Source organism: Homalodisca vitripennis, chromosome X, assembly GCF_021130785.1.
Source record: "Homalodisca vitripennis isolate AUS2020 chromosome X, UT_GWSS_2.1, whole genome shotgun sequence".
Classification (NCBI taxonomy): domain Eukaryota; kingdom Metazoa; phylum Arthropoda; class Insecta; order Hemiptera; family Cicadellidae; genus Homalodisca; species Homalodisca vitripennis.
Window position 1 is genome coordinate 10,243,388 of NC_060215.1, and position 19,752 is coordinate 10,263,139.

At 34.2% G+C, this 19,752-nt stretch overlaps 1 protein-coding gene across 11 annotated transcripts in view; it reads right to left on the bottom strand.

The window, feature by feature from the left end:
• Positions 1 to 19,752, bottom strand: part of LOC124368672 (inositol 1,4,5-trisphosphate receptor) — a 152,811-nt gene that overhangs the window by 57,965 nt on the left and 75,094 nt on the right. For all 11 annotated transcript variants that reach the window (XM_046825951.1, XM_046825948.1, XM_046825950.1 and 8 more), the window contains 6 exons: positions 18,334 to 18,534; positions 15,791 to 15,906; positions 10,930 to 11,065; positions 8,136 to 8,393; positions 6,740 to 6,860; positions 3,484 to 3,626 (listed from right to left, as the gene is read on the bottom strand). In XM_046825951.1, coding sequence (XP_046681907.1) covers positions 3,484 to 3,626; positions 6,740 to 6,860; positions 8,136 to 8,393; positions 10,930 to 11,065; positions 15,791 to 15,906; positions 18,334 to 18,534 — 975 coding nt within the window. The remainder of the gene's footprint in view (positions 1 to 3,483; positions 3,627 to 6,739; positions 6,861 to 8,135; positions 8,394 to 10,929; positions 11,066 to 15,790; positions 15,907 to 18,333; positions 18,535 to 19,752) is intronic.

Sequence of the window (19,752 nt, forward strand, 5' to 3'; positions counted from 1 at the left end):
TGTTTTTATTCATTCCTGCATTTCATATTTGCAGTGTAAAGCTTCCCGTGCACAAAAGTTATTTTTTCAAAGAGAGGTACCAGAACACTGTTCCAGTGTGTTCCGCTTCAAATTGAGCACTGCATAAATCTATAGTCTTGTATCAATCAGTCAATCTCTCTATTGCCAAAAACACAGTACATATACCAGCAAACTTTAGTTTTTTTTGCTATAAATACTTACTCTTTTTTGAACCTCCAAATAATGAATAGTGATAATTTTAACAATGTTTCCCAATAAATAGTTCATAACAGCTTAAACTGCTTTTTGGTGATCTTACTTTTATTATAATTACTCTTTCTACATAATCCACCAATATCAAAACATTGTAGCTACCATATGTCCCCTACCGCACTTGTTTTTGAATGTGGTGGATTCATGAGATAAAATTATTGGTCTTTATTTTTTCACCTACTTCTATATTTGGTCTTAACTCTTACTTTTTCTTCTTTTTTGTTAACATATTCACAACGACAGTTTACTTCCAGAATTTTTCAATAATAATGGAAAAAAATCATGTTTTTATGTTAAACGTCTAAGTATAACAAGAAATGTATGTAGGTTTTGTAATTTTGCAAAAAAATTACTTCAATTTATTTACCATTTATATGTTATTTCAATGTTTCTCCATTTACCCCAAGGAGTACCTAAAAACATTAATTAACCTTAAAAATTAAGCAATTGTGCACCCGATCAGGTACATGACAATAGTTGGGAAAGATCGCGTATACCTGATGGGGTACATGTTGTCATGAACATGTTGATTTTTTTTTAGTGACGGTCCAATGCTGTATATTCTATCATTCATGTAATAATTGACTTCTAACCTGATGTACAGAATAGATTTCAATCCTCGAAATATACATCTTTTCAAACCTTCCATCACCAAAAACAAACTTTAAACCAAGAATATTATAGTCTTGCAATATTATTAGCTGTATGCTTAGTTAAATAATATAGATCACATATTTTTCATTACAACTAATTCTGCTGTAAACCAATATATATACAATATGGTAAAAAAGTCCCGGAACAGTTTAATATATTTTTTACCAATATAGATAAAGTAATGAGACTTGGTATATCAATAATAGCCATAAATGTCTAGTTTTTTAAGGTATTAAAACTTTTTTTATCCCTTATGGGGGACGGCCCACGAGGAGTTAGACAAAATTCTTAAATAGCAGCATAGATCGAGTTTTATATCAAATTAAAGGTCTTAGTTAGTAGAACACATTGCCGCAAACCGAACCTCAAAAGGTTCACTCTAACTGAAATGGCGGCTTTTTAAAGTTATTCGTCATTTATCTGTGATGCGATGAATTAGTTCATCTGTGATGCGATGAATTAGTTCTTCTGTGTTGGCAACATTCATTGCAACAATGGGATTTCCGGGATAGTGTATTGGTCTTGAAAACTCATTAGTGTTTACATCCTTTTTATTCAGTGAAAGTTGTTTTTGACATTCCTGTTGAAAGTCCAACTGCAGGGTCCTTAACTGTGTATCTTATCATTCTGAGGGTAGAATGCGTTTAGACAGGAAACTTAATTTTCCTCATGAGCTGTTACAAAGTCGATCTTAAGTTAAGATTTGTAAAGTGTAGATTGGGTTTAATTTAATTGTTAACAGTGACTAGTTGTGAATCTTGTGATAGGGATGTCTCTGACAGACTGAGAGAATAAACCTGCTTATGATGAGGGGGTATGGTGACCGTGTACGATCATATGACGAAGTTGTGCATTTATTTAATGACACATTTCCGGACCGGCCACCAATATCAAAGTCTACCGTCTGTAGAACAGTCCAACGATTTCTAGATACCGGCAATGTTAAAGACCGTCCAAGAAGTGGTAGACCTTTATCTGCTACTGACGAAAATACATCCATAGAAGTATTATGAAGTTTCATCGAAGAGCCACACACATCAACAAGAACTGCAGCAACTAATCACGGAATAAGCCATGTTTCAGTGTTAAACGTTTTAAAACAAAACCACTATTATCCGTATAAGGTCAGATTGGTCCAGGAGCTTTCGGAAGACGATTTTGACAGAAGAGTGGAATTTTGTGAGACAATGATGAATAGATATGTACAAGATCGAAATTTCTTAGCAAAAGTTGTATTTTCAGACGAAGCTACCTTTACACTTCATGGCGATGTGTAGATCACCTGATCTAAATCCTCTTGATTTCTTTTTATGGGGTTATTTAAAACAAAAGGGTTTTTTAACTAAGCCTGCCAACACAGAAGAACTAATTCACCGCATAACAGAGGAAACTCATCAAATACCTCCTGAGATGATTCAAAAAGTTATTGAAGGCTTCTACCACAGATTGGGCTATTGCCAAGAGAAACTTGGACAACATTTTGAACACTTTTTATAACTGTAAGTACTAAATTTTCAATTCTAATTATTAAATTAATGTTATCTTAATGTAAGAGAATGACTTATTTGGATAAATGACGAATAGCTTTAAAACGCCGCCATTTCAGTTAGAGTGAACCTTTTGAGGTTCGGTTTGCGGCAATGTGTTCTACTAACTAAGACCTTTAATTTGATATAAAACTCGATCTATGCTGCTATTTAAGAATTTTGTCTGACTCCTCGTGGGCCGTCCCCCATAAGGGATAAAAAAGTTTTAATACCTTAAAAAACTAGACATTTATGGCTATTATTGATATACCAAGTCTCATTACTTTATCTATATTGGTAAAAAATATATTAAACCGTTCCGGGACTTTTTTACCATACTGTATATATTATATATATTTTTTCCATTGATATTAATTTTTCAAAGGATTATCTATGTCAATAAAAGATAAGAACTTATCAAGGAAACACCTCACCTTATCATTAGTAGGGTCTTGGTTATACATTTTAAATGAATTATTATTTGTCAACTATCAACTTTCAACTTTTCAACCTATCAAAACGGATAAGAAATTGCTTCTTAATTTATACTGGCCTACATGAATATTTTTATCAATAGATTTCAGGCACATCAAGCTCTAGCGACAGCAGTAACGCAAAGTAGTGGGATACATGTTCTAAATAAAATAATCAAAGGTTTTAAAACTGTAGAAATTTTTATCTAACCGTGGTATAAAGTAATCAATGCAACTTCCACCCTTTAAAGATGGTTTTAAAATTTCATCTGTAACCGAAGATAACCCATAGACAGAGTTTGAATCCAGAAATATTGACTTTTAAAAAGGTTATATTATAACCTACTCAAAGAATCAAATGAAGATTTAAATGATAACATATATTAAATACTTCCTGAAGCTTGATAAGAGGACAGAGACATCACTATCAGAAGTATGATATAGAGATACAGTAACAAAGCCTATACTGTCAGATCATTAATGATGGATGCTGCACATATTTCTACAAGGTAGTGAAATCTATCCATAAATACTAAATGAACCCTATAAGTGAATACCTGCGACTGCGAACGCTCCATTTTTGGAACCTTGGCGGCCTGCAGCCACTTGCTTGTCTGGCGAGACAACTTGGAGGACTTGTTGAACATGGACGCCACCTGGCCCTCCAGGTCCGAGGGGATGGCTATGGAGCGGTTCTTAGCTACAAGCACATAACTTAATAGAGTTTTAGTTTCATTTCATTTCAAAACTTCAGTACTATCAAAATTTGTTAACAACTCTTACTAACTTTATTTCTATGCTGTGTACAAGTCGGTCAACAATTCACTTGGCAACTACTCGAGGTGGTTAAAATAAACATCAGTTACAAAAGAATTAAGGAACTGTTTAAAAATGTACGTCTAAAATACTAAACTTAAGAGGTTTCCTTGTCACCACAGTTTTATATAGTACAATGTATTACTGACTTTCAGCTTGACTTCATTAACATTATCAAAACTCATATGAAAAATGTTTTAAATGATTGTAAAAAGGCTTTAAACAATAAAAAATCTCACATAAAAAGTGTTTGTGTTACAGCTGATTCCGAACAGCAACACTATAGTTAATTTTGGAAAGATCTAATACTATTCAGTCTTTAGTACAGTACATTTAACTTGAAATTAGACAAAACTTAACTGAAACAAAATAGTATCAAAGGACACGACAAACAGGAACGGAAATTATCACACTGATGGAGGGACTGCTCTTTTAGTTTTAGATCTCAAAATCAGAGTTCTTTCTTGGACCAAGAGAAACGTACGTAATGAGTTTCAAGTTTCTAGGACTTTTCAATCAAGAATTATCGCACTGACAGATGGCTGCCCGAAAACTGATTCCAACATCTACAGGTTTCTTTCGTGGACTAAGAGAAACCTGCGTAATGAGTTTCAAGTTTCTAGGACTTTTCAATCAAGAATTATCGCAGACAGACAGGCTGCCCGAAAACTGATTCCAACATCTACAGGTTTCTTTCCTGGACTAAGAGAAACCTACATAATGAGTTTCATGTTTCTAGGACTTTTCAATCAAGAATTATCGCACTGACAGATGGCTGCCCGAAAACTGATTCCAACATCTACAGGTTTCTTTCGTGGACTAAGAGAAACCTGCGTAATGAGTTTCAAGTTTCTAGGACTTTTCAATCAAGAATTATCGCAGACAGACAGGCTGCCCGAAAACTGATTCCAACATCTACAGGTTTCTTTCCTGGACTAAGAGAAACCTACATAATGAGTTTCAAGTTTCTAGGACTTTTCAATCAAGAATTATCGCACAGATAGACAGGCTGCCCGAAAACTGATTCCAACATCTACAGGTTTCTTTCGTGGACTAAGAGAAACCTACATAATGAGTTTCAAGTTTCTAGGACTTTTCAATCAAGAATTATCGCAGACAGACAGGCTGCCCGAAAACTGATTCCAACATCTACAGGTTTCTTTCCTGGACTAAGAGAAACCTACATAATGAGTTTCAAGTTTCTAGGACTTTTCAATCAAGAATTATCGCACAGATAGACAGGCTGCCCGAAAACTGATTCCAACATCTACAGGTTTCTTTCCTGAACTAAGAGAAACCTACATAATGAGTTTCAAGTTTCTAGGACTTTTCAATCAAGAATTATCGCACAGACAGGCTGCCCGAAAACTGATTCCAACATCTACAGGTTTCTTTCCTGAACTAAGAGAAACCTACGTAATGAGTTTCAAGTTTCTAGGACTTTTCAATCAAGAATTATCGCACAGACAGGCTGCCCGAAAACTGATTCCAACATCTACAGGTTTCTTTCCTGAACTAAGAGAAACCTACGTAATGAGTTTCAAGTTTCTAGGACTTTTCAATCAAGAATTATCGCACAGACAGACAGGCTGCCCGAAAACTGATTCCAACATCTACAGGTTTCTTTCCTGGACTAAGAGGACGTAATGTACCAAATTTCAAGGCTCTAGGAAGTTTCTGTAAAGAGTTAATGCATAGACGGACAAACAAATGGAAACCAACACAATTTAAGAAAGCCCTGTCAGACCCTTAATCATTTGAAGTATTTTCTTTTACTACAGTATATAGATTTTAACCCATCCAATGCGGCTAACGCCTATAGCTTTACTTATGAAATGGCGAAGAATTAGTTGTTAAAACTTCCGTAAGAGAGCAGGTCGATGTTCCTTTCGACTGTCAGGACTAGACAAAACGCTTTGTTACCGTTGGTGGACTTTGTAACGGTATCTACTCGGGTTGAAAGCAATCGCCGCCATTTTATGTATGGCCTGTGACGCGGCATACGCCTACAGACGTGTTCGTTTCATTCAGCTGTTTAACTACGTGTGTGTTGGTCGTATGTTGGTTATATTGTTAAACAAAGTGTTTTGAATCAGTCCGTTGTTATTCTTATAGTGTTTTAGTTTGTTTTTACTAACATTTAGTATAATTTTTTGTTATAATGGCTAATCCAGATAATCCAAGTTTTGACAAATGAGCGCATTTTTGGTATATTATGTGTAATATTTTTTTCAATTATTTGTTTTGTATTTTATACCAGTTTCACCATACAAGTCCAGTTTATTTATCCTAAATAAATAAGGTTTATAAGTACAATATTTGTTTCATTTCCCTTGTAGGCTATCGTACGAATAAGTTTATGTTGAATTTCATATTATTACATTTCAAAATCTTATACTGAACTTATTTATTTTTATGTACTAATTATACAGAAATTTCAGTTACAATTTACTCATTATAAATAACCTGTATAAATGTAATGCAATCTGTCAAATAGTGTTCCTATGTACATTATCCTGCAATGCAGTTTATTCAAAATTCAAATGTTTTCATGCGTACAAAATTTAAAAAAATATGTAATACTACATGTTTATTATTTTTTCTTATTAAGGTAATACCAAGGAATATGAAACAAAAATTAGCATTGAGAAATTTAAAAAAAAATATTTTTTAATGTCTTAGCGTTTGACAGTAATTTAGATTAGCGCTTTAAGGGTTAAGAAACTTGAAAACCCTAGGTAACAGCTAACACACTTGGCATGTTACTGTCCTATGTAATAATCACAATAAAAAATACAAATATTTTAAAATACAATAACAAGAACAATTATCTTTTACAAAGGGTTCTTAAAATATGAAAATACTAATTCCACTTCTATTTATTGAAAATGGCCATACTCCAGTCAAAATGTACAACAGCAAAGTCAAATTATAGCTGGTGCATGCTTTGATCAGAGATACAGCCAGTGACTACTGAACTGAATAAATTCTACTTACCGACTTCTGACAGAGTTCTGATACAGTTTTCTACATTAAACTGTTGGGAAGCGTTGAGCCAACTGCACTGAGACACCCTGAAAGCAGCTTGCAGAAGTTGAACGAAGATGGGCTGACGCGTCTGGAACCAACAATGCAACAACACTACTTATAATACTTTGTAACCATTAAATTCTTTGTTCATTATTGACAATTAATGATATGACAGAAAAACAGGACTTGTAAATTGTGATGGGAAAATCCAGAATTTTCAAATCTTGAATCCAATTCCAAATATTATAACCCCCTGCCTTCTACTTTAGTTTTGTAGATTATAATATATGGTTTCCGAAATATTCCTATAATCGGCAAAAAAATATGGACATACAGGTATATTAGTATTACTGTATCTAGCCAAGAGAAAAATACAGACAAGTTCTTTCTTGTCAAGCAGCTGATTTCCACGCATATACATTGCAGATCCAAACCATTTCACAAACATAAACACAGAAAATATGAACTGCTAGAAAAATATTATTTACAAAACCATAATTTTTTGAATAGGTTATGTGTATTTACAGTTCAAACACAAAGTGATATAAAAACACGTTTTTGAGATTGGTAATTTGTGTACTGCCGATTAATTTGAAATTTGAGAATCGTAAATACTTTTTTTTAAATGCTGAACCAAATTAAAAATTCACAAATTCTGGATTTTTCACAAAAAAATTTTTTAATGTGTAAAGTTCATTTTTATTTTTACTTTCTATAATTATGGTAAGTATAAAAAAGTAAAAATTTTAAAATTATCTTGTACGTACATATATTTATGGGACATTAAATTGTAGATATAAATAAAGTCAAAATAAAAGGCACACAAAATTTTATTAGCTAAACTATAAACATTACCAGACAATTATATAAATATAATTAAAATAAATTATATTTATAATAAATTTTATATAATAAAATTAAAAATAAATAAAAACCATATAAACAGAAAACACGACGAAGGAAACCGACTCAGCGATGGTTAGACACTCACTACCTGAAGCCAAACTGCAAACAAAAGCGCGCGCGCTGTACGGCGTCTGTGCTGTGTGGCGGGTAGAGTGTCTAGACACTGCGTCTATTGTTTCAAACAATGTAACGCGACAGCTATATTTTGACGCTTGACATAGGTCAATAACCCACACACACATGGTTGACGCATACCGTTAGTGACATTGATCGGATTTAAAAGGAACTTAAATTTGCTATAGACGCAGTTTTGTGTCGATGCGCCGTACCGCGTCTTTGCCGTTTGGACATAGTTTGTCTATGCGCCATACAGCGTCTGTGATGTTATAAGGGCTAATATGAGTGTAAAACCTTTACTTTTAATTAATTTGTGATAAACATGAATTGAAGGTTTTACCTGCACCGTGGTGCTCTGGTCTGAGAATGGACTGTTGAAGAAAGTATTGATGATGGCCATGACGCTGTTGGTGACGTAACTCTCCATGGCTAGGTCAGCGTGTTGGCGATCATGTGTCACATTAGCCACCATTCCCATGTCCACCAGAAAACTCTTTTCGAACAGACTCCACATATGGTTAGACGTGTAGATCTCCTTCATCTCAACTTCTGTGTCAATGTAGCAGTGGTTTAGGAAATTTGTGTAAGCCTCTTTTACCTGAAATCATTTTATCTATTATAAAAGACATCACATTTTAGATGCCATAGACCAGGGTGACCATGCTGTCTGTGGGTAGCTTTATAAACCTCAGTAAGACGTTTGACAGGGGCTGTCATAGTACGCTTACTAGAACATTAGAAAATCTAAGAATTATACGAGTTTCATTGAACTGGTTTAAATCATACCGGAACAGTGAATCCGGGGTGAGGTTAAGGAGCGTTCTATATACCAACACAACATGCTTCAGTTTCCTAGGATTCGTCTCGAAATTGGCAAGAGAGGGTTCAATTACTTTGGACCTACTTTGTACAATGACCTCCCATGTACCCAAAAAAGTTTAGGTGTACTTTAAAGGGAAATTACAGTCGTTAGGTAAATTTATTTTTATGCCAATATTTATTGTTATTTATACTGTATAAGTATTTTGTTTTGCATTTTATAATTAATTATTAATCTATTTTTGCTTGTAACTTTTAGTTTTTATTATAATAGTAAATGGTTCTGAATTATGTTATGCAATTATTCAGTCTATAGTATTATAGGCAATTATTTTTATTTTATTTTTATAATATTAGTTTAAGGATTTAACTTCTAAAGACTACAGTACTTTTGTAAAGCAGTGTAAATTGAAAAGTTTTCGACAATGCTTTTATTATTATTATTACTTGACTGATTCTACTAGACTCCTACTGACTCGCTGTATTGGCAACAAGGTTGTAACAGTTCTCTCAAACTAACCTCAAGTGCTCCACAGTTAAATCGGCTCCTTGTTAAGCACCCATTAATGTTCATGCAACACAGTTCCAGTAATGCAGTCAAGGTGTTAACTGACTGATTCTACTAGACTCCTACTGACTCGCTGTATTGGCAACAAGGTTGTAACAGTTCTCTCAAACTAACCTCAAGTGCTCCACAGTTAAATCGGCTCCTTGTTAAGCACCCATTAATGTTCATGCAACACAGTTCCAGTAATGCAGTCAAGGTGTTAACTGACTGATTCTACTAGACTCCTACTGACTCGCTGTATTGGCAACAAGGTTGTAACAGTTTCTCTCAAACTAACCTCAAGTGCTCCACAGTTAAATCGGCTCCTTGTTAAGCACCCATTAATGTTCATGCAACACAGTTCCAGTAATGCAGTCAAGGTGTTAACTGACTGATTCTACTAGACTCCTACTGACTCGCTGTATTGGCAACAAGGTTGTAACAGTTTCCTCAAACTAACCTCAAGTGCTCCACAGTTAAATCGGCTCCTTGTTAAGCACCCATTAATGTTCATGCAACACAGTTCCAGTAATGCAGTCAAGGTGTTAACTGACTGATTCTACTAGACTCCTACTGACTCGCTGTATTGGCAACAAGGTTGTAACAGTTTCCTCAAACTAACCTCAAGTGCTCCACAGTTAAATCGGCTCCTTGTTAAGCACCCATTAATGTTCATGCAACACAGTTCCAGTAATGCAGTCAAGGTGTTAACTGACTGATTCTACTAGACTCCTACTGACTCGCTGTATTGGCAACAAGGTTGTAACAGTTCTCTCAAACTAACCTCAAGTGCTCCACAGTTAAATCGGCTCCTTGTTAAGCACCCATTAATGTTCATGCAACACAGTTCCAGTAATGCAGTCAAGGTGTTAACTGACTGATTCTACTAGACTCCTACTGACTCGCTGTATTGGCAACAAGGTTGTAACAGTTTCCTCAAACTAACCTCAAGTGCTCCACAGTTAAATCGGCTCCTTGTTAAGCACCCATTAATGTTCATGCAACACAGTTCCAGTAATGCAGTCAAGGTGTTAACTGACTGATTCTACTAGACTCCTACTGACTCGCTGTATTGGCAACAAGGTTGTAACAGTTCTCTCAAACTAACCTCAAGTGCTCCACAGTTAAATCGGCTCCTTGTTAAGCACCCATTAATGTTCATGCAACACAGTTCCAGTAATGCAGTCAAGGTGTTAACTGACTGATTCTACTAGACTCCTACTGACTCGCTGTATTGGCAACAAGGTTGTAACAGTTCTCTCAAACTAACCTCAAGTGCTCCACAGTTAAATCGGCTCCTTGTTAAGCACCCATTAATGTTCATGCAACACAGTTCCAGTAATGCAGTCAAGGTGTTAACTGACTGATTCTACTAGACTCCTACTGACTCGCTGTATTGGCAACAAGGTTGTAACAGTTTCCTCAAACTAACCTCAAGTGCTCCACAGTTAAATCGGCTCCTTGTTAAGCACCCATTAATGTTCATGCAACACAGTTCCAGTAATGCAGTCAAGGTGTTAACTGACTGATTCTACTAGACTCCTACTGACTCGCTGTATTGGCAACAAGGTTGTAACAGTTTCCTCAAACTAACCTCAAGTGCTCCACAGTTAAATCGGCTCCTTGTTAAGCACCCATTAATGTTCATGCAACACAGTTCCAGTAATGCAGTCAAGGTGTTAACTGACTGATTTCATAAAAAAACCTTGTAAGATCCTAATATAAATATTTTTGTGTGAGAATCAAGAATAAGATAGGCTAGATATACCTCCGGGATACAGTCTGGGTGGGACACCATGACCACGATGTCATCCAATGGAAGGAGACTATGACATTTGATCTCTGTGTAGACATTTTTACCCATGGTACAGCAGGCTAGCAGTTTCACCAGTTCAATGTGGTACCTGAGAACAACGATATCATGTAACACTGCTGTTTATTATGAAAACTAAAGCTGTAGCAGGTGTTTGCAGTACAGCTCACTGAACAATTGAACAGTAAAAGCTTTTATAGTCACAATTACAAGATGTACATTCAATTTGCATTTCCAATGGGAGGAAATTATATTTTGCATTAATATAATGTCACATTACATTTCTTACAGTATAAACCAAGACGTTAACACTACAAATTACACAAAGCACTTCTTGACAAGCCAGAAACTTGAAATGTTGCTCAAACAACAAGGAAAATTCAAACTTTGCCCATTAAAAAAAATTTAGATGCCACTTTGTGGGGCAAACAATATTAATTTTAAATTGTAATGATGGAAAAGCTACAAAAAACTTTGTATATACCTACCTCCAGCATCAAGCCATGTATTAGGGCATTGTACACTCAGTCCTTACAAACTAACAAATTAAAAGACAGTAATTTTTTTATTTGGAATTTTATTTAAAATGTTAAGTGCTATGCAATATAAGGGATTTTTTGAGCTGTAGTAAATACTAGTATATTTCAGGAAAATGCCATCATAAAACTTTGGTTTTAACATGAAAATTTACTTGTAAGTTATATATTACTACAACTTAACACAAAAATCTAATATCGTATAACTTATTTCTCAGCATAATAGCGATAACACAGTAACTTACACAACACGTTTCACATGCTTACAGAGCTCAGTTAAATGTGTAAATGTGAAGGGATTCACAACTAAACATAAACATAAGTTTAAATCACCATCTCAGCTATAAACTGAAGTAGCAGATCAAATTTACAAGTTTTTAAGAACATTATAAAACAAATTTTTTTCATGAATTAAAAAAAAACATTCTACATTAATGACCAAATCGGGCTGAACAATAACACAATACAATTCTTGGAGAAAACACACAACTGTTTAAATCTAGAATTCAAATTTAACACTGTGAACTTACACTTTGTTTTGATGATTTTTTAAAACAAACGGACATTCAAATATTTGAATTAAGTTTAATTATTACTTAAACAAATACGTAGGGTTTCCTATATTTAAAACAGTGCTTAGGGCTTTCAGTACCAGTAAGCACCCTACATTGAAATATATATTCACTTTTTACACTAGAACTGTTTAATATTGCAAATCAACATACAATATAATATACTAGAGCATAAATATAGCTTTTAGAATAGTTTTGGTTAAATTTTACATATCTGTACTGAATACTACATATTTTATGTACCCACACAGTTCTCTTGTATATTGAAAAATAAAACATAATACACTTTTATATATGTTATTGTTGTAATATTTTTGTAATTAAAACGTCAATAACATCACAGAAATTACTTCTTAAGTCATAAAACTTCAACTTGTTAAAGCGACCAATAATGTTCACTTAAAATGAACAATATTCCAGCTGTATGAGTATTAACGGAATGAGCACAAGCAAACATTCCTATGACGTTAACAAGGCATTGTTTGGGCTCAAAATATGATTTAAAAAAGAAAAATTTTATTAGGAATGGCAACTAAACTAAACTTCATCCTACTTTTATTACATTATTTCAATATTTATTAATGCACTTAGCGTAGAGATCTAAAAGTTTTTAATGTCAACTTTATGACTACTACTTGGTCCTAAACAAGTATAATATTACAATACAAAAAACTGTTGATTTACATTATAAAACCTCTGCTCTACAAAAAATTTATTAAAACATCATAATATAAGAAAATATTGTAGAGAAAGTTAAAAAAAACAAACTGTAAGCAGTTTTTATCTCTCATGAACCGATATAGAAAAGCCAAGTCATATCAAAAAGGAAGTAAAGGAACAATAGTAAATCTTATGATTGAGTTTCTAATTTTTAACAAAAAAGTAATCCCAAACATTTAACTAAAGTGAAGTCCAATCTTGATAATCCAACATTTGCCAGTGCGACACGTTTGGTAGTCCGATACGCTCGAAAAAGGCTATCGGCAGTCGGCGCTGGCACTCAGGCAGGCTACTGTAGTAGTGTACAAGTGTACAGAATCTTTAAGTAAGAAGGAGCAAAAATCTGTTTTTGATTTTTTAAAGGGTAAAGATGGTATTTTGAGAGTTTTCACTTATGTATTATGTAGGCACAGTTTGTTCATTCTACTACAATAAGGTACGTAGAATAAAAATATTTGTTCTTACAGTAGAGTGTTTGCTTATTTTCACATTTCTTATTGATTGTAGATAATTTAAGCATTGTGTAAATGGCACCCTTGGTAATCCGACAGTGTGCTAGTCCCATATCTGTCGGATTATCAAGATTGGACTGTAACGTAACAGATTTTTGCCACTATTATACGTCACAAAAATAGAACACTACATTCTCAAGATTGGAATCCATTCTCTTCCTCAGGTGTCAAAAAGACTTAAGACATAAAGTTAAGCATACTAAAAAAAAATTAAAATTAAACACTGTGTGGTGAAAAAACTTTCCAAAGTCTAAACAAAATCTTTGATTAAGAATCCTTCTGAGAAGATATATCATCCCTACAGGACGGGTACAGCCAGTGTACGCGGTTTTACGTGGTTCTCGTACCCGCTACCAGAGTCACAACCATCGCTTCACCCAGTAGTCCCTCCCTCCTCCTAACCCCTCACCTACCCGCAAACGTTCTGGGCTTCTTGGTGGTGCTTTAGAGCCATTGCTTGTTTTAGGCCTCTGAAACAATATTCTAAACTGTGGGTGCTGCACTAGTTCTACGACACTTCACTAATGGTGTGTTCCTAGCGTTAGCCGCTCTGTGGCACATACGTCGAGGGATTTCAAACGGAAACAATTTATAGCATTAAAAAGTTTATCTTATCAGAAGGATTCATAATCAAGGCATGAACTGAGAAGATTGTAACATTAGAATCGCTTGAGGAACACAAAATACTCTTGAGTGTTTTATAAGAACCAAATATAAAAATGGTACCCAAGATTAAAAAAACTGTATTTACAGTATAACACATTCTTGTGATATATTAGGGAACAAAAAGACCAATAAATATGAGAGTTAAAGAAAAAAAAAACAATATGAATAAAGGACAAGTAGAAAAGTCTACAACTGCTTACCGTTGCTGGTTTTAAAATCATATCCTGAGGGATGAAAGGAGAACTTTTCAAATGTAAACTAATTGGAGCTTCAATCATAAAATTATGAGATCGGTCAACCACTTTGAGATCGGTCAATAAAAAAATTAGAATGAACTGGAAAACCTAAAATATTGTAAAAAATCAAACAAACTTCAGCGAATAATTTCAAATACAGACCATGATTTTGATGTCCAGTGCAAAAACAAATGACGCAATACCACATGAAGTGCCAAAATTTATTTTCCCCAGTCCCTCACATGTTGTGTCATGCACCTGGCTCTGTGCAGTGTCATAGTTTAGGTTTATACAAATCCGTCTGGGCTTACAGATGTGTGTGACACATGTTGTGTCATGCACCTGGCTCTGTGCAGTGTCATAGTTTAGGTTTATACAAATCCGTCTGGGCTTACAGATGTGTGTGACACATGTTGTGTCATGCACCTGGCTCTGTGCAGTGTCATAGTTTAGGTTTATACAAATCCGTCTGGGCTTACAGATGTGTGTGACACATGTTGTGTCATGCACCTGGCTCTGTGCAGTGTCATAGTTTAGGTTTATACAAATCCGTCTGGGCTTACAGATGTGTGTGACACATGTTGTGTCATGCACCTGGCTCTGTGCAGTGTCATAGTTTAGGTCTATACAAATCCGTATGGGCTTACAGATGTGTGTGACACATGTTGTGTCATGCACCTGGCTCTGTGCAGTGTCATAGTTTAGGTCTATACAAATCCGTCTGGGCTTACAGATCTGTGTTGGTTTTATTATGTACAACTTGTTCTATTGTCAAGTTACACTTTGGCAAGTTCCTTGCACATTATCGTTTAGTTTTAATATATTTTAAAGTCTTTTTGACATTTGAACAAGACAATAGATTCCAATTGTGGAGTGTTTATAACGTTATAATTTTTAAGATATAATGATGATATATATATAAGATATAAAATGTTCTTAGTAATGTTATTCTTCCAAATCATCCGACCACCGGTTGTTGATTGTTGGTTATAAATAATAACCTTTTAACAAAGTTTTTTGTCCAGTGCACCGTATATTGTTTGTTTGCCGATGGACAATGAGACACTCAACAAACAATTAATAAGTATAAAAATTAAACTTCTATTATGATTTTACTTTAATCTGAAGACTATATCAGTTTTCATTCTGGAAATATAAAAACATCAAAATTGGTCCCACAGTGCCTAGTTAACTGTACAGGGCTTGAACTGGAAACAGGAGGCAAGTCGACTGATGAGACATTGTTGTAATAGACAATAATAAGCATTTAACGTTCAATCTCCTACTTCGATTTATAAACAAAACCTTTTGAATTGGCTCTGTGATGAGGCAATAAAATCTTTGCTGCCTTCAAGCGAGATGACAGCTTAATACTATTTACCCAAACATAAAACTGTTAAAATTCCTTTATTTAAGTTTTAAGTTATTGATTGTACTAAACCAACCATGTAATGGCAAATATTTCTCAAACTGATGGCGCTTCTTTTTTCATACCCTATTTTAAATCAAAATTTGTTGTACAAAGTAGTATCAAAATTGGCTGGTTCTGAAAAGAACTGTATTACAGTGCCTACCTTAAAGCACTACTCTCGTCCATTCGATGTCGTTCGGCTCTCATCATTGACACAAAATGCGAGAATGAGGACTTATCATTGTAGAAAACCAAGACATCTTCACCAGCATTCACTAGCTAAGTTTAAACAAACACACTCAGGTTAGGGCACACGTCATACAGCTTACCTCCTTTCCTAAATTGAAGGTGATACTTGATTAGATAAGTGCAGACATTACAAAATACGCAATTGTTAGAAGTGCAGCTTCAAACTGTCAATAATCGTTAGCCAAAAAACTAAAATGTTTCACCGATAAATAGAGCCAGCCATGAATTACTTCACTGGAACTGGAGTTATGTGAGGAGGGGTTAACATGAAAATGATATCACTTTTAAACATAGATTAAAAAAGAAATTACACTTTATAACGTTATACACAATACACTGGAAAATAGGAATTTTCAATTAGTACCACTATTATAATACTTAATTCCAGAGATAAATATGAACAGTTTAATAACAATTTCTTATCTTGTTTCATAACTTGCGTAGCTTTTTGAGGACTAAGTGATTAGAGTATTTAGAGTAAAAATGTCTAATTCTTCAATAAATACAGATCCTTCCCTTTACGGTGTTCCTTATGTACTCCCACCTGTGTGACAATTTGGTAATTTTGGCTTGATTCAGTATTATGTATACGATAACTTAGTGCTAGGATATGGTATCATTTATTTTATGTTGTGTATTACGTCTGATATTTAAAGTTTCCCATTTTTACACATAAAAACACACACAAAATACTTTACGGTGTTCCTTATGTACTCCCACCTGTGTGACAATTTGGTAATTTTGGCTTGATTCAGTATTATGTATACGATAACTTAGTGCTAGGATATGGTATCATTTATTTTATGTTGTGTATTACGTCTGATATTTAAAGTTTCCCCATTTTTACACATAAAAACACACACAAAATACTTTACGGTGTTCCTTATGTACTCCCACCTGTGTGACAATTTGGTAATTTTGGCTTGATTCAGTATTATGTATACGATAACTTAGTGCTAGGATATGGTATCATTTATTTTATGTTGTGTATTACGTCTGATATTTAAAGTTTCCCATTTTTACACATAAAAACACACACAAAATACTTTACGGTGTTCCTTATGTACTCCCACCTGTGTGACAATTTGGTAATTTTGGCTTCATTCGGTATTATGTATACGATAACTTAGTGCTAGGATATGGTATCATTTATTTTATGTTGTGTATTACGTCTGATATTTAAAGTTTCCCATTTTTACACATAAAAACACACACAAAATACTTTACGGTGTTCCTTATGTACTCCCACCTGTGTGACAATTTGGTAATTTTGGCTTCATTCGGTATTATGTATACGATAACTTAGTGCTAGGATATGGTATCATTTATTTTATGTTGTGTATTACGTCTGATATTTAAAGTTTCCCATTTTTACACATAAAAACACACACAAAATACTTTTTTGACACTTATATAACTAAAAGTTCTTGCCACCGTCATAATCTTTCATGTCATTGTAGTACACATTTAGAATATTCATATATTGTGGTGATCTTATCTCATCAAATACATTTCATGTCTTGGATAGTGGCCTATAAAAATCCCTGTAGTAAACCAACTGTCACAATTGCCTGCTGACCTTTACTTCTCAAGTTGAGACAAGTCAGTTAAACGCATATTAATTAATCTCACTTAACACTATTCAACACATATTTGGCGTATGCAGGTGACAATAACTTGTTTGTTCAACACTATTACAAAGAAATCAAGACATAGAAAACACACCAGTTTGAAAAGTAAGTACTAGTAGATATTATAATTTACTTTGTTCTTATTTTTATACGTACATCTTTAATCAGTCCAGTGGTGATAAAATTTAATCTGGTGATATAAATAATACTATCCCAACATATTATTCCACAATTTGTTAAAAACTGATATCATTCTTAAAGGGAGAGGGGAGTTGAGTTATGATGGTAAGATAATTGCAATGATGGGAAGGGGGTCAACAAGAACTGATGAAGTAATTTATGGAAAACCCTACAACTCTACTTTTATTCTGATGTTTCTAAAAGTATTTGTTAAAACTGTACATTTGATTCAAACAAAGTAAAAATATTTAATGTTACAGTTAAAATTAATTTTGGGCAGAGCTTATATGATAACAAATTTTAATACATCAGTAACTGTAATTGAAAAAACTGTCTTTACTTTTGAGTTTATTTACCATTGTTAACATTTACAACTTGTGTTACTTTTAAAGTTTTAATTAATATCCATGTATTTGTTAATATTTCTTTTTCAAAGATTTAGTAATTATGTTGAATATCACTGTACATTCAAGTAAAGTTTTAGTGTGTCAAATTCACCTAAAAGTCAGTTTATAACTACATCACACAAAAACTCTAAAGATTACACAATTTACAACGTTTATAACATTTACAAGGGAGATTAAAAGTAAAAACAAAACTGTTAAATATTTGTCACTCGTTTTTTATATATACAAATTATACTCACCTCCTGCATGACCATGTCCTGGCACTTTCGGATGAACTGGCCTTCAGCTTTAACTATGGTTTGGAAAAATTTGAGGTACTGCACGTGGCGTCCATGTGTCTCGATACAATGAATGAAATGCTGAATGACTTTCTCGTTCACTTCATTGCAAAGGGTAGAATTGTCTTGGAAAATACTGCAGACAGTTTGTGCCTCTCTTATCTGAAAAACAGCCCAAATTTTTTTGCTCATTCATATGATAACATAGTCACTTAATTGTGTGCAGTGTTTATATAAAACCATACATAATTTGTGATAAAATATAACAGTTTTTTTCCTAATAATTGGCCATTTTTAGACAAAATTGTACGCTGATTAAGTTTTACAATAAGTGAAGAAAAATATTGGTATAAATGAGAAAATCAATTGACCAAGTTATCACATTAGATATAAAAATACAAGTGACAGTGAACCAAGTGATCGTTACAACAAACAGGTTGCGTAGTTGCGAATGTGTTGTGTCAAGGCTAGTTCATAGTTCATTAATTACATGCCTCGTTATCATACAGTGGAGCCTCAATATAACAAATTTCCAGGGTCCAAGAAAAACTTTGCTACATTATAAAATTATTAAAAGTGAGGTTTATTTACTTGGTATTAAAACAACGAATATTCACTAAAAAGGAATTCTTAAAGCTGAAGACATACTTCTACAAAACAAATGTCTTAGAGCTTAAACCTAGAACTATGCTGTCAGCTGATGAACTTCTTCTTCTTCAAGTGCGCAACCTACTGTTAAGCACTGAAGCCTAAAGGGATCTTTTGCGCACCATGGAAATCTACTATGAACTCTACCAACAATTAAAAAAAAAATGTTAGGATATCTTCCTGGGGAAATTCACCACCCTAGTCCAAAATGCTAAAGATGTCACAGCATTCCCTTACTAACACAAGACAGTCAAAGAGTAGGTTCTCAGCAGTTTCTTTCTGCTCACAACATAATATACACAGCAGGTCATCTCTAAAAATGTCAACTCTGTGAAGATGTTTCCTCAGATGGCCAAGCACCCTTAGTCAGATACACAATCTGAAAAGACAACAATCTGTTTAAGGAGAGAAACCCTGCTATCCTGTGGGAAAGTGACTGTAGAACCAGCCTACTCATCCTTAACCCGGCTGCAACCTCAATCTCTCACATGTTCAGTGTGACCCACCTCGAAACACCACAGAAGATTCACACATGAATACCACACCTTGTTATTGTGGAATACCACAAGATAGTCTGACATGTTTGACGCCAAGCCCAAGTTTGTCAAAGCATCAGTCCTTTAGTTCATCGAGATCCACTCATGCCCGGGAAGCTAACCAACAGTGTCATTGTTGATTCTTCGCAGGGAAGAACAGACCTGATAATTGACCCAGACAAGTTTGGAGTTGAAT